General features: G+C 46.1%; 1 protein-coding gene across 1 annotated transcript in view; it reads right to left on the reverse strand.

The window, feature by feature from the left end:
- The window catches only part of PKD1 (polycystin 1, transient receptor potential channel interacting), a 1,742,473-nt gene that overhangs the window by 1,454,903 nt on the left and 272,410 nt on the right, over nt 1–15,160 (reverse strand). Inside the window, exon 6 of the mRNA XM_069647332.1 lies at nt 12,889–13,069. Coding sequence (XP_069503433.1) covers nt 12,889–13,069 — 181 coding nt within the window. The remainder of the gene's footprint in view (nt 1–12,888; nt 13,070–15,160) is intronic.

The raw sequence follows: 15,160 nt of genomic DNA on the forward strand, positions 1-15,160 counted from the left end.
AGCCAGTGGGACGAAATAGATATTGAAGAGCCACGATAATAGGATAGAAGCTTAGGGTAATCTGCAGGTAGACAGTGAGGTGGTGGAGTACAAATGGACCAGTTGCAGCTGGGAAGGGGGGTTAGTGAGGAACACAAGTCCGCCAGTCCAGTGCCCAGTCCATGATGCAAAAGGTATCATGTAACCACTTAATGAGGATACAATGGTTGACCGTGTGAAAGGCGGAGGAGACATCAAGGAGCACTATCCTCAATTGTACTACAATCATAAATAGCATAAACACTTAATTTATATAATTCCACTATATTACAAATACTGTATACTCCTCCTACAGTACCTACACAATTACTATACACATATTACTATAGTGTGTGTGGCCAGTGGCCAGATTCTTTGGGGAATGGCCACAGACACCACAATATAATTAAACCATATAACAAGTACGCACAATACACCTTAAAATAACAAAACTCACCCAGAACCCCCTGCCATCCAAATCATGTCCGCGAACACCACAATTGACTGTGGTCTCGGCGGCATCTGCACACCGCTTTTTCACCTATAAAAACAGCTCCAAAACATCTTTATTCCACTCCTCCACCCTTTCCAGGCCCTCTTTCAGCCACCAAATAACCCTGTATGTGTTTTCCAGACTTTTTCCCCCCATTTCGCTATCCGCGGACACAGGTCGCTGACAGCAGATACAACATGGAGACCGTTTAAAAAAATATGATGAATCTCACGTTTTTCACCATCCAATCAGCAAGTGCGTACGATGTCCATGATCAGCACGCCGACCCTTGATTGGCCCAGCAGTATCCGCGGACTCCGAATCAGGAAGTGAGTCTGCGGACCAGACCCAGATATCACACATTTCTTTTACCTACTTTTTGGACAGATCTACGCCAAATTTACAAAAGCACACTTTTGGGACCAAGCCTTTGCTCCTTGAGTAAATTTGGCGAAAATCTGTCCAGCGGTTTGGACTCTAGGCAACCATAACTACAGGGCCACTGCCACAGGCCCTGTAATATTTATATGTGTTTGAATTAATGAGAGCAGAGATTTAAAAAAATTGACATTTGTGGAAAACCAATACACCATACGTTGTCTATAATGTGACATCTCAGAGAATGGCACTGAGTGCATAGAACTGGATCCTGCCCTAATAATAGAACTAGCAGGCTAGTGAAAATGTGGTCCTCATGAATTGGGATGATATGCCACTATACATAAAATACATTCAGGTGACACAAGTATATGCTATTACAAGGGAACCGATTGGAAAATTGTAAAATCTTAATCAGGGACAAACCTTGCGAGTGGACTCCCAAACGCATTTAACAAGAGAAGAAATAAATCATTTAACAGTTCAGCTACCTTGCATGCCTGCTACCTATGTTTTGCCCAAGGCACATAAACATTTCACAGACTTTCTGCAGGCTAGACCAATGGTAGTGGTATAGTCTCTGTAACAGATCAAATATCACAATACATTGTTTGGTACTTAAAACCTCGTGTCCATTGATTACTATCTTATATAAAAGACACAATAGATATATGACAACAATTTGAAAAATAAAATTGTCTCAGGACTATTGATTGGATACTTTAGATGTGTCTGCATTGCACAAATTCATACAGCATTTAAAGTGAGTGACTATTTCCACATGCATCCCCAATAAGTTAATCAGAGTAGGCATTCATCCTTGCCATGGGTCAGGCCCACTGTCCAGGAACCAAAGTTATATCCCTTTTTTTTGTACTTACATTTTGACACTTTGGAAAAAATAAAACACAGGACAGTTTTGAAAAACTATGCTTTGCGGTCCTTGCTTATGCTCCTCGCGTATGTTTGCTGCAATCCCGTCCAGCACTCTAGCCACAAGCAGATTTTTTTTCTCCCATTCAAACCTATCTCGATTTAAAAAAACATTACCACATGGCCGGTCCCTGGTGGCCATGCCCACTTTAACCCCATTGCCGGTCCCTCATGGCCTTGGCAACAGGCTATATATATATGTATATATATATACCTCAGTCACCAAATGTATTTCACAATTTTGTGTAACTACATTATGACACTTTTCAAAAAAGAAAACACGGATACACTGGAGGAACCATGCTTTCGGGTCCTTGCCAATGCTCCTTGCACGAGTTTGCTGCAAATCTGTCCATGTTTTATTTTTTGAAACATTTCAAAATGTATGTACAAAAATTGTCGTATAACTTAGCCCCCACTGCACAAAATTAATTCAAAGGTTGCACAAACATTCAAGGTTAGGTCTATAATCTTTCTGCATAGGGTTTTGCAGATTTGTCAAACAGCACCAAAGTTATAAGCCATCTAAAAACAATGCGACCCACGCTCTAATTTTGCTCCCTCTTGATAAACCGTCACCAAACCTTGCAAAAACATTCAACTTTGGGTCTGAAGGATGTTTGCAAACTTTTGTGCAGATTCGTCCAACGGCACCAAATGTACAAGCCTTTATAATATTGCCCCCTCTTGGTGAAACAGCATCAACCTTTGCAGAACTATTAGGGGCCAGGTCTATAATGATACTGTAAACTTTCATGCAGTTCATTGAGTGGAGCCAAAGTTATAAGCCATCACACAACTGTTTTCACTGACTATAATGCAGACGTATTCACCATCCAATCAGCAGGCGCGTATGAATAGGAAAGTGAGTCGGACCCAGATATCACAAATTTGTCTTGGCCTACTTTTTGCAATTTTTTAAAAAACTACTGGAAGGATTTACACCAAAATCCATCCAGCGGTTTGGGTTGTAGGCGCGAGCAAAACCTTTTTTCCATTGCATCTATGAGGATTTCCACATGTTTTGGGAACCCCCCCCTATAACTTTGCCACCCTGGACGAAACTGCACCAGACTTCGCAGAATCATTGCGATTGGGCCATATACTTTTTTTGCAAAGTTTGGTGAGTATTCGTCCTGGGGGGGGCAAAGTTATAAGCTGCTCAAAAGGTGCTCTTTCTATGAGTTTAGCAACTTAACCATAATTACAGGGCTGCTACCGCAGGCCCTGTAAGGTTAACTGAAAAAAACATTAGTTAAGAAACAGCTATAGTGAGCTGATTTATCGCAACAAAACCCTTCAAATTCAGTGGGTGTGGGAAATAATGACCATCTTAACTCTGTGTCCCCCCTGTAGATGTACCCCATGATTTCATTTTCTATGTAATTGTGAATCTCTTCTGCTATATCATGTATATGCTCATGGGTTTTGCCAAGAGGGGTTGGGTGTGGGGGCGCTGAGTTAAGATAGTCATCACGTTCCACACCCACTGAATTTCAAGGGTTTTGTTACGATAAATCAGCTTATCTTAACTGTCGCTTAAACAACATTTTTTTCAGCAAATTTCAAGGGTTTTGTTACCATATATTTACTTCGGGGCCCACTAGCCATGGCCATCAGCCACTGCCACTGTACATGCTGCACATACATTTTCAAAAGGGGGAAGGCCACAGTCTACAGCCATTGTCCAAGGCTAGTTGCCCGTGCCTACCTGCCGAGGCTCATAACCCTTTAATAACCTCAGGGTCCACAGGCCTTCAGGCAGCAACTGTCCATTTTGCCCCAAATGTTTGTAAAAACACACAGGGTCTTATCTCGAGGCATCAGGATCCACTAGCCATGGCCTTTAGCCGTTCCCACTATCCATGTTGACCCACATTTTAAGAATTTAGCAGGTGGGCTCACTGTCCATAAGCCCTGGCCATGCAATTGTACATGTTGCATCAATTGTTTCAGTCGCTTCTCCAAGCAACGAGTTGGTGGTCGATCTCTTTCCTCGGCTGGAGACTCCCTCTGGAACAGCCTCCCTGCCTCCCTGAAACTTGAGGAGAAACATCTCCGATTCCGGAAGCACCTTAAAACCTTCCTCTTTGCTTCTGCTTGCTCTCCTCCTCTCCCCTACTGAATTCCTGTCTTAAACTGTACTGGTTACCTGGCCACAATCTGATCTCGGGTCCAGGTCCTCCTCCCCCGCCAGTTACACACCTGCACTGCCTCCCTGGCAACCCATTTTGGGTTATTTGGTGGCTGAAAGAGGGCCTGGAAAGGATGGAGGAGTGGAATAAAGATGTTTTGGAGCTGTTTTTATAGGTGAAAAAGGGGTGTGCAGATGCCGCCGAGACCACAGTCAATTGTGGTGTTCGAGGACATGATTTGGATGGCAGGGGGTTCTGGGTGAGTTTTGTTATTTTAAGGTGTATTGTGCCACTGGGCACACACACTATAGTAATATGTGTATAGTAATTGTGTAGGTACTGTAGGAGGAGTATACAGTATTTGTAATATAGTGGAATTATATAAATTAAGTGTTTATGCTATTTATGATTGTAGTACAATTGAGGATAGTGCTCCTTGATGTATCCTTCGCCTTTCACACGGTCAACCATTGTATCCTCATTAAATGGTTACATGATACCTTTAGCATCATGGACTGGGCACTGGATTGGCTGACTTATGTTCACACTTGCCACCAGCTGGCCCTACTTCTCTTATTTTATTATTCTATTACCCCTTGTACTGCACTGTCCCCTCCCCTTCCCCTGCACTTGCGCAATCTGAATGACACTCGGCCGAGTAGGATCGCTGTCTCTATCTTCCCTCTGTTCCCCCTCCATTGCCGTGTCGCACATTGAATCACTTGTGTATAGGCATGTTATAAATGCCATATCATATCATTGCTCCCAAATACCTCTTTCCCCTTGTCTAGTAGATGTGATCTCTGAAGTTGTAAAAAGGAAAAGATACTCACTGTAGTCCTACGTCCCTTGTCCTCCATATTTATGGGTGTTCCCGTGGAGCGGTGATGGAGACTTAGCAAGCACAGAGTGCTTCCTCTTTAAATTTTAGAGAGAGTGCGGGTGGACCACGTGTGCATAGCGTGACCGTGCCCACAACCCCACCTCTAACGCTGCTTCTGCTCAATCCCTTGATCTGCTGAGAGTACTGGTAGGATCTAGCTACACAGTTATAGGGGGATGGAGGGTGAGCGTATGGAGGAAAGGGGACATAGGACTATGGTGAGTAATATCTCCTTACTCCTATGTACATCCCCATAACTCCATACTAAGGGGCAAGTACCAAGCACTACTCTTTAACCCGGGAGGATTGCACTAAACTGTAGCAAAAATGTTTCTTAGTACTGCCTACCTGAATAATGCATCCACTATGGGGCAAGAACCCATTACATAATGCTTGATGGGGATGCCCAAGTTGCTGCTTTGCAGCTAGCCTCTTGGGGCAGGTGGTGCTGAAAGGCTACTTCTGTGTTCTTTGCCATAGTTAAGTGTGTATTCAGAGCTTGAGGTGGCTCATTGCATTGAACCTCATTTGCATGGAAAATGCATGAAACATTCCACCTCACTTTAGCTGCCTGACAGCAATTGAGGGCCGGGATGAACCACCTTGCCCTCTTGCTGGTGATGAAGATTTGGATAAAACGGGGGAGAGGGAGAGCAGGTCCATCTGTCATGAGCAGCAGATCTAAGAAGCAATGCCTCTGGGGAAAATGTGGAGCAGCTCCGTCTCCCTAGATGTTCTGAACTTTTGTAATACTCTCGGGATCAGAGGAAGACAAGAAAAAGCATAAACAAACAGATTGATCCATATCTCCATGATATCGACAACACGTCCCCCAATGAATGTCTCCCTCTTCCCTTCCATGAGGCGAAATGGGGACAAGTGCCGTTCCACTGTTTTGTGAACTAGTCCACTGGAGGGTGGCCCTTTGCAGAAAATCACTCCCTGGGGACTTGAGCATTGAGCTCCCATTCGCGATTGGCCGCTGACCTTCTGCTCAGCTTGTCTGACTACACATTCTCTGCTCCTGCTAGATGGGCTCCTGTACCAAAATGTTATGACTCAGAGCCCATTCCCAAAGCTGGATGGCCAGAGCACACAGCTTTGTTGACTTGGTGCCTCCCAGCTTGTTTATACAAAACATTGTGACCACATTATCCACCAGACTGAGGTCCCTCAAGCCCACTATAATTGGTAGAAAAGCCTGGAGAGTGAAGAACACTGTCTTCAGCTCCAAGAAGTTTATCTTTTGGCGGTTCCTTTTGTCTTGGATCTGTAGGTCCTCTAGGGTTGCTCCCCACCCTGACAGCAGGGAGTCCTTCATGATTGTACGCTGATGTGGAGGATCTTGAAAGGTCACTGCAATGTGCATATTGGCGGTGTCAGTTTACCACAGCAGGTCCAGATGCAGCCACACTGGAATGGACACCGGGACTGTCAATGGTTCTGCCAATTGAGACTAAAGAGGCTATTGTGTCCAATGCATCCTGAGCCTGACGATAGGCCCCAGCAGGATGCACGCTGCCACCAGGCCAATCAAGAGCAGGAACCACCAAGCTGTGGTCTGAGCATGTTAGAGGAAAAGAAAGGTTATTTCCAGCACATAGCAAATCCTCTCCTCTGTAGGAAAGACCATGCTCCTTTCTGAGTCCCAGATGAAGCCTATGTAATCTAGTCTCTGAGAGGGGATTAGCGTGGAATTTTTCTTGTTGACTGGCAGTCCCAGGGCATGCATCAGATCCAGAAGGTACAGAAGTTGTAGAGATGTATGTGCTGGAGACTGGGTCCTGATTAATCAGTCGCTCAGGTAGGGATACAGGCGTATGCCTTTCAGGCAGAGGAATACTACCACAACCGCCATCAGCTTGGTGAACAGCCTCTGGGCCAAGCTCAGGCCGAAGGGCAGAATTTTGTATTGGTAATGGTCTTGGCCTACGGAAAACCACAGGTAACGGCGGTGAGGGGGCCAAATAGGGACATGCAAATTGGTGTCCTGGAAATCCACAGCTACCAGCCAATTGCCTGACTGAATGAGTGCAGGCGTGATCATTTTGAATTTTTATTGTGGTAAGAAAAGGTTGAAAGCATTGTGTAAAAGCGGTCAGAGGACTATTAGCATCGTCCCGATGTACAGGCAAGAGGAACTGGTTCCTGGAAATCCCCTGCACCAAGAATGGAAGACCCAGTCATAGAGCAAAGTTCAACTGTCTTTATTACGCGTTCAATTGACAGTGATTGCAGCATGAACAACTTAACATTCTTCACTCTCACTCTCAGTGTCTAGGCGGTTTTCAGCTGGTTTTGTTCACAAGTGATGTCACAAAATGCAGGTACATCCCAGAAAACGTAATATGACTCAGGATAGGTTAGTAAGATGAGCTACATAAACTTTTCTATATGTATTAGTGCACCCATTGGGTAACCATATCTGGTGGCTCCTCCTGAGACCATCTCCAAAAGTATCAAATAAAAAGTTACAGATTAGTGAAAGGTGGTTGGCCGCTGCAACGTTGTATACACTCATCGGGGTAGGTGAATAGGGATTGGACAGACAGGGTCTTCTCAACCTTGGAATCCTGGACAGGTGCAAGGCCAAGTACAACACTCAAGGTGGTGGGAACGACTCCGGTGGTGCTGCGCATTCCCAATAAGTTACCTTATACGATCTCCTGTGCCGTGAGACAGAACATTTGTCTTTGAACCTATGCTACATATGTTTCTCCCTGCATTCAGTCTGGTGGGAACAGTAATCTCTACTTAGCTCGAATGAATAGGCACTGTTTAGCAGGTTCAGGTCACGTAGGGACTACAAAATGGCTCTCTTCTCTCTGTAACCAAGAGGATTTTCTGATTTGACTTCTTGAAGTTACTCTGTGGTTTCTGCTTATCTGGGAGTGTTCCATCCCTCTGTGTCCTTGGGTATCGGTGCACGTGCTGGAAACCTACCCTATTAGCTTCAGCTGGCTCATCCTTCTTCCATTCACTCCAATGTACCACTGTTATCCATCTTTATTTGCATTGCTGTCCCTGCTAGTTGCATTAAGCTTCAGCAAGCTGTCCCTATGCATTCTTATGCGCCTTGTGGTTTTCTGCATAGCGAAAGGTGTATGTGGCTGTCTCTAACTATGTGGGTCATAAACATATTCTTCTTGTCTACCAGCAATAAACTAAAATGCCTGCATAGCTTCGTACAGGAATGCATACGTGCTTCATGTCTAACGCATCTATGTCATGATGTCAGTCGTTACATAATCAGCTCTATGTGGCTGCAATCAGTCGACTTGCTCTATAGAATGCAGGCTTGTCTCTTCTGTGATGCCATCAGGATATGGTCTGGATGGTTGACTGAATAGCGTCTCTCACACCTGCGATACATCATCGGTGAAGAGGAGAAGGGGGTCATGAGCGATGTACATCTCTCGTTTCTTTGTCGATGGGCTGAGAGCTGTATAGGTGCAACAAGAGCAATGTTCAGGTCTCAATTGTCTGCAGACCAGCCTTTATTCTTCTTTGGAATGGTGGGGATCCTTGAATAAAAGCCTATGGTTATCATGAGGAGAAGTTTTGAAATCTCCTGTAAAAGAGCATCTGAGCATTTTTGAGAGAGTGTGGGGGTGATGTGGGGTTGGGGGTAGAGTGAGACGGTAGCCCTTGTGGATCACAGAAAGGGCCCAGTTGTCGCAGGTTATGGACCTCCACTGTACAAGATGATGCCACACTCGACCTCCCACTGGTATGCTGTGGACCTGCATCCTTGCATCAATTGGACTGCTTTGGCTCTGGGGTGGGGGAGGGCTGTGAAAAAAATCCCAGTGTGGACTGACGTGCCTGCTTTTTACGGGGCACGCTCAGTTCTTTTACAGTTTGTTACAGCAGTAGATGAAGCCTCTGAATCATCCTGAATTGTTGGAGGCCCAAAGACCCATGCTTGGTGGCAATGACCAAGCCCCATGCAAAAGATGTTGCAGTTTGTGCACTTTTTTTGTTGTTGTTCAGCTCTTCATCTATATCCGAATTGAAGAGCTCCATCCCGTCAAACAGAAGGTCCATAGGCTGTTACTGGACATCTGTCTGGAACTTGTTGGCTTTCAAAAGCACTTGCCGCCTAATAGACACAACTATGGCCATACCTCTTTGCATCTGTATCAAGATGATGATAACTGGCTTCTATGAGGTCTTGTGCAACTTGGCCATATTCATTCAAGCCTGAGCGGAAACCCGCCTGATGGTCTGATGGAAGGAGCAAATTGTAGTTTTTGCAGCCACTACCGTGGAATGAGCTTCAGACCGGCCCATTAGACAGAGCTTCTCCGACGCGACGGGCCTATACCTCATGTCCACCCTTTTTGCCACCGGTTGGACTGATGCTGGTATTTGCCAAATCTTCTGGGATTCCTCCAACATGTCCGGTTGCAGATGAATACTGGACCTGTCTGTGGTTGATTTGGATTGGACCAAAGACAACACCCGCTGGTCCACCTGTGAGGTTTCCGGAATTGGGATTGCCATGTACTCCATAAGGCCTTGTACCCGGTCATGAAAGGCCTTGAAAGACATGGGTATTTCCTCACCGTGCTCAGTAGCATGGCCCTGATTGTCTGCCATGTCCTCATCTGGCAGGCCAGGCAGCAGAACAGGTAAAGGAGGCAAAGGCTCCTTCAGTAAGGGAGGAGCGGTTGCACCGAGCATTGTAACCCGGAGCAGGCTTTGGCAGGGTTTGTGAAGGCCCAGACTGAGGTAGTATAGGTTGAGCAGGCAATTCAACCAGCTGAGGCTGATAGGTCCTGAATACATGAGTACCTGAAATGTGTTAAAGAACCAGTCTTCTAACGAGAGACCTGGAGTGGAGGGACCCAGCGAGACTATAGGGGCCCAATTGCTGATAGGCACTGAGATCAGCGGTGCAGTGTACCCTCTGACACTGGGTGACCATACGACACGTGGTGAAAATGGTGGGAGCCTAAAGGGGTCCTGCGGCAGTGAAGGCAGAATTCTATCTGCGCCACCCGGTGTGTGTCCTGGCGTGACTGGGGATGCATCATCTGGTGCCTGTCCTGAATCTGATACAGCAACTGCAACAGAGGATCTGCGTTGAGCCATGGCCTGTCAAGGATGGGGTATGCCCTGGGGCACTGAACAGGCCACGTTGCCCCCTGAGGAGATCTGAGGTGTGGGGCTTACTAGGCCTGCAGGCCCTCTGGATTTTGCCTGGTAAGATCAGAGGATGAGGCCTCGGAATGTATTTTGTTACGAGACAAAACTCCCTCGGAGAAAAGGTCCCTGGTACAAGCCTTCCCGGAGGAGGCCTCGGAACCATGTCCGATAGAAGGCGGGTCGCCCTTGGGAACAGAGTACCTGGTAGAAGCTTTTTCAGAAACCGATGTTCTCACAGGCTGGAGCCCAGTTCTAGACACTGCCAGGTCCTCAGAGATGGTACCAGTAGGAGTCTCCTCAGACACCTCAGCGCAAACCCCTGTAAACATGCTGGCTAAATGCAAAAGGCCCTGGATGACTCTCCCGCTTCGGTCGATCCCCGGGAAGGAGTTGCCTGGTTGGGGTGCCCAAGAACATAATGACCTACCCTCTTGGACTTTTCATAGGATTTGAGGTGCTCCAGGGGCTACGTTTGGAAGATGCCTTTCCACTGCATCAGTCGACTCCTGAGGGGCTTGAAGGAAAATGTGTCACAGAGCGCACAGGCATTGCAGCGATGAATCAGGCCCAAACACTCTAGACAAAGAGTGTGAGGGTTCACCACAGATAATGACCAGTGACACCTGGCGCACTTGGAGAACCCTGATTTACCCGCCATAAAACAGGAAGGAAGTAGGAGAAGAAGCAAAGGATTATAGCTGACACAGAAAACAGGCTGAAGAAATAGGAAAAAAAAGGAAAGCTGCGTTAGGCGTCCAACCCATTCAATAGAGTGCGACAGGCAGGGTTGTGGGCACGGTCGCGCTATGCGCACCTGATCCATCAATGCGCTCTAAAAGCGCAGAGCGCTTGCTAAGGTTCTGATCCCATCTCCGCACCACGGGAACGCCACAAGTATGGTGGAAAGGGGACCTAACGTAGGAGTATATTTGTTTTTCCACCTCCTAGTCCCGCCTTAATTTCACAGGAATCATTTTCTATTATGCCGAGTCCTGCTGTAAAGTAGCGGTGTGCCGATTCCCGTGATAACAGTAAAAACACTTACGAATTATCAAATCTTCCCCATCCTTAGAGGCACTCATGCGCCCCTTCCTCTTTTCATGGTACCCCCACCCCACTCAATTGCCTTTTCCGTCCCTGACCCTCTCCCATTACCCTGTATCACTCTTCGGTTCGTATGATGTAGTTTCTTTTCTGAGGGCATCTTGCGACGTTACTGCTGTAATCTCGTGAGAATCTCTTAGGATTCCCACGATAAGCCTAAAATGTGCTACCCATAACTGGGTCCCCAGCCCACCCCCAAACCCTCCACTTCACATTTTGTCCTCTTCCCCAACCCACATGTAGCCTGATGTGATTGCAGACCCTTTAACTCCTCCAAATAGCATTTGAGCACTTTTACTTTTCAGCTTCCCTCAATAATACCACAGGAATATCTTGCATTGAGCAAAATAAAATAGTAATACTTCATTTCTGAAAAGCCTCTCAGCCTCTCTGGTGCAAAGCACTATGAGAGATACATATACGTTTTTTAGGAGCAGGGGGCACCCCCATTGACATCAAATATTTCATAAACTTCTGGACGGGTTTACCCTAAACCAGCAAAAGAAACATCTGAGACATTTTGTGCCCACGTTTTTTCTTATTTGGTACACATCTGTCCAGCAGTTTTCACGCTACAGGTGTTCAATCGATGCACTTTTTCTCTACTGGAAAATGAAGGAGACTAGGCCAAAATTCTTTTCTTAATAACTTTTTCATGTTTTCACAAATTGTTCCCACAATTTACAGTTTGTTTGAAGGGGGCCTGGATGAACGACGGCATGCTACTGTGCAGAGGCATGCAGATAGAAACGAGGATCACACGCCCATGGTTCGACATAAAAATATACATTAATTTAACATCTTATGGTTAAAAGAACATCACACCAATGTTCTGCTACTCCATAGGTATAGTGTGTGTTAGCAACAGAGATGGAAAACCTAATAAAGTGATAGATGCATGTACTTCAGTGTTTCTTTATTTATTTGAGTGTTCTGTGGGTACTACTGTACTATTACACTTCCCCTATATATCCTGAAGTCTGCCTTACTGCGCAGCCCAGGTTACCTTGATAGAGTTTGTCTAGTGTCTGGTCTGGGTCCTCACTTTCTTCAGAATCTTCGGGCAGGAAAAGAGGTAGAGGTATATCCTGGAAGCCAGTGTGACCAATAGAGTGCAGGGGACAGTTGTATTACACCGGACCCAGGTAAGATTACCAGTACAGGAGAAAAACCAAAAAGGGTAAACAAAATCTTGATCCAAGACATGCAATTGGACTTGCAAAATACTGCTGCAAAGGACCTGGAAAACCAAGCTTCAGAGTCCAAGAATTCGTAGCGGAGTCTATAGAAGAACGGTATGGCGAAACGACAAGAGCAGCAAGACATGACTGACAGATAGAGAGTAAGGGTAAGAAGGAACAGAAAGACGGTGAACTCATCATGGGAGCACCAATTGCAGCAGGATCATGGAGAAAAGGCTGAAACGAACCTGGGCAGTGCACAGCGATGCAGAAATGAGCTTTTCACAAGGCGCCCCAAAAGTCCCATCAACATGTTGGAGGAAGGCTAGATTGCTCATCTCAGTTTAGCTTTCCGGGTCCATTGCCACCACAGGGACTAGCAGTGTGCCATGAAATGGTAATGACAGTCCCTGACAGCTAGATCTAAATGTCAAGCACCCTGTTCACTGAATAGGGTGGCCTCTCAGAACTCTCCGACGGCTGGTTTTAAAAATTAATCTTTGCTCAGGCATTCCCTCATTAGGGTGTGTTTGTATCCCCTTCCCTGAGTAACAGATATCCCCAAACAAACAAAACCAACTCATGCAGGGAAGAGACTGCATGGTTATTTACCTGATGATGTCAGAGACTAGGAAGTCCAGGACCTCAGTGCTGCTCACAACTGCCAGATCCCCATTACCATTATCTTGGCAGAACCTCTGAGCATCGAACCAGTCAGCCTTATCCACGATTAGCCGATAGCAGTGATCGTTTCCTGGGAAGAAGGAGCCGCCTACAGGACACATTGGAGCAACTGGCACATGGAGAGAAGAAACATTCATTGTAAAATCTCCTACAGTCTAAGAAATAACATTTCAACTAGGTTACATTTAAATAGCATCTAGGAGTAATGTGTCAGATGGGACAAACTGATAACTCTGCTGGGTAGAAGTTAAAAGGTGATGTCAGGGATGTCTCTTATAGTATATTGTAACAGGATCAGGGACTTGACCCTATGAGGGAGGAAAGGGCTCCTTTCCAAACTGGGGCAGGCGACCTAACAGGGTATATGCGAGAGCTGAGCCTGCCCCAGAGGGGGGGGGATGAGGGAGTTGGGAGGGTCCCAATCCCTGAACCCCTGGGTAAAAACAACGGTACAAGGCAAGCCTGCAAACACCTAAGAAGGAAAAAGGGGCAGGGTTAAAGAGGGTTCTTAAAAAGATGGGACCTGCTGACCCCATCCCCAGGGAAAAGGAAGCAAGCAATTGGTTTGAGAGGTTAGGTGCAGACAGAGACTAAGGGAAGGGAAAGGAAGCGGTCAGAAAGGAAGGCCTGGGTATTTAATACCTGCAGGGTAATGGATCGATGAGAGGTGCTTCGATGAGGTCTGGAGGAGAGGTTGCAGACCAAAAGACCAGGCAGAGTACAGAAGCTGGAGCAGAGTGCTGGGGTGTGTTGGAGACTGTGAAATAGAGTGCATGTGTGGTATTGCGTGTGAGAGAGTGGAGTGACGGTTGTGGGAGCAAGTGCAGTAATGTGAGAGAGAGAGACAGACAGACAGACAGAGAGAGAAAGGGGAAGGTAGAAGAGAGTAAGAGTAGAGTGAGACTCGAAGGAAGGATTGGGTCTGAGAAAAAGTGAGTGAAAGAGTGGAAGCAAGAGTGAAAGTGAGAGGAGCCTGGTATAGAGGGGGAGAGGTTGGAGAATAGAGGGGATTAGTATGAGGGAGGGATCAAGGAGGAGAGTGAGGAACATTGGAGGTATAGATAGAGGGTATAGAAAAGGGCGAGGAGGACCAGAGGGAGGGAAAGAAGAGAGAGAAGGGAGAACAGGAGGAAGTAGAGAGTGGATGGAAAAGAGGGGTGAGAACGGGAGCAAAGGGGAGACAGAAGAAGTATGAGAGTGCGAGAGAGCGAGATGAGAGTAATATGGGCAAGAGAGAGAAGAGGGAACAGGTGAAAAGGGGAGCCGGGAGAAGAAGAGAGTAGGGAAAAGACTAGTACGTTTTGAGAGAGAAAGAATAGGGAGAGGAGAGGGAAAGAGAGTGAAGTTGAGTGTGGAAACAAGAGAAAAAAAGAAGGCACTCGTGACCAACATTACCTTTGGTGGAACCAAAACAGGCTGCTGTTAGGAAACTCCCGGAGGGAGTGAGACAGAGAAGGCTGAGACCTTCAGGCCCTGATTCCTATACCAGAAGAGAGATAGGAGGGGGGGTTACCTTGCTCTAATCCTAACGTACGACCATCTGAGGAACAAGGAAGTTTGGGCTAGGGAGGAGGGAGCCTGAGAGAGGCTAAGGATTAGATTTGGGAATCCCCTTAGTTTGGTGCTCCTGTAATCCAGTTTTGAACAAGTGCTAAAAAATGACAATACATTCTTGAACTTTTCTAAACTACTACTGGAATCATTAAGGTCATTGGAAGCAATATGTATAGAGGCCATTTCAAATTATGGCCACAAGCTTTATGTACAGTTAATGATGTTTCTTGAGAGGTGTTTTCAGGCTTAGGGAATGATGCTTCTCACATTGCAAACATCACATCTCTCGTGTAGTGTAGGTTAACAGGGTGTGTAAGCGATGTCTCTGATGGCAAAGGCTATGACAGATGGCCGTTTTGTGAGTAATGCTTCCTATGGTATAAAATATAGCCTTAAATGCTTTTATAACTTAATAGGTGCTACAAGTGATGTTTCCGATAGCAGAAATGACCATGCAGACTGGTTATGGGTTAAGCATCACTTTGAATCATGGTTAGAATGGCAAAAGTGAGGTCATTTCATGGTGGTTATTGATACTATTATATGCTAATCGACAGGCAAATAGTTTTGACAAAATTACAAGTGTAGCATGTGTGGCAGTGCAAGCAGGCAGTCTGGGGGGACACGCAGCCAGCAGCAGCATATA

The sequence above is a fragment of the Ambystoma mexicanum genome, chromosome 2q (assembly GCF_040938575.1).
Source record: "Ambystoma mexicanum isolate Mex_15411 chromosome 2q, UKY_AmexF1_1, whole genome shotgun sequence".
In the NCBI taxonomy this organism is placed as follows: Eukaryota; Metazoa; Chordata; class Amphibia; order Caudata; family Ambystomatidae; genus Ambystoma; species Ambystoma mexicanum.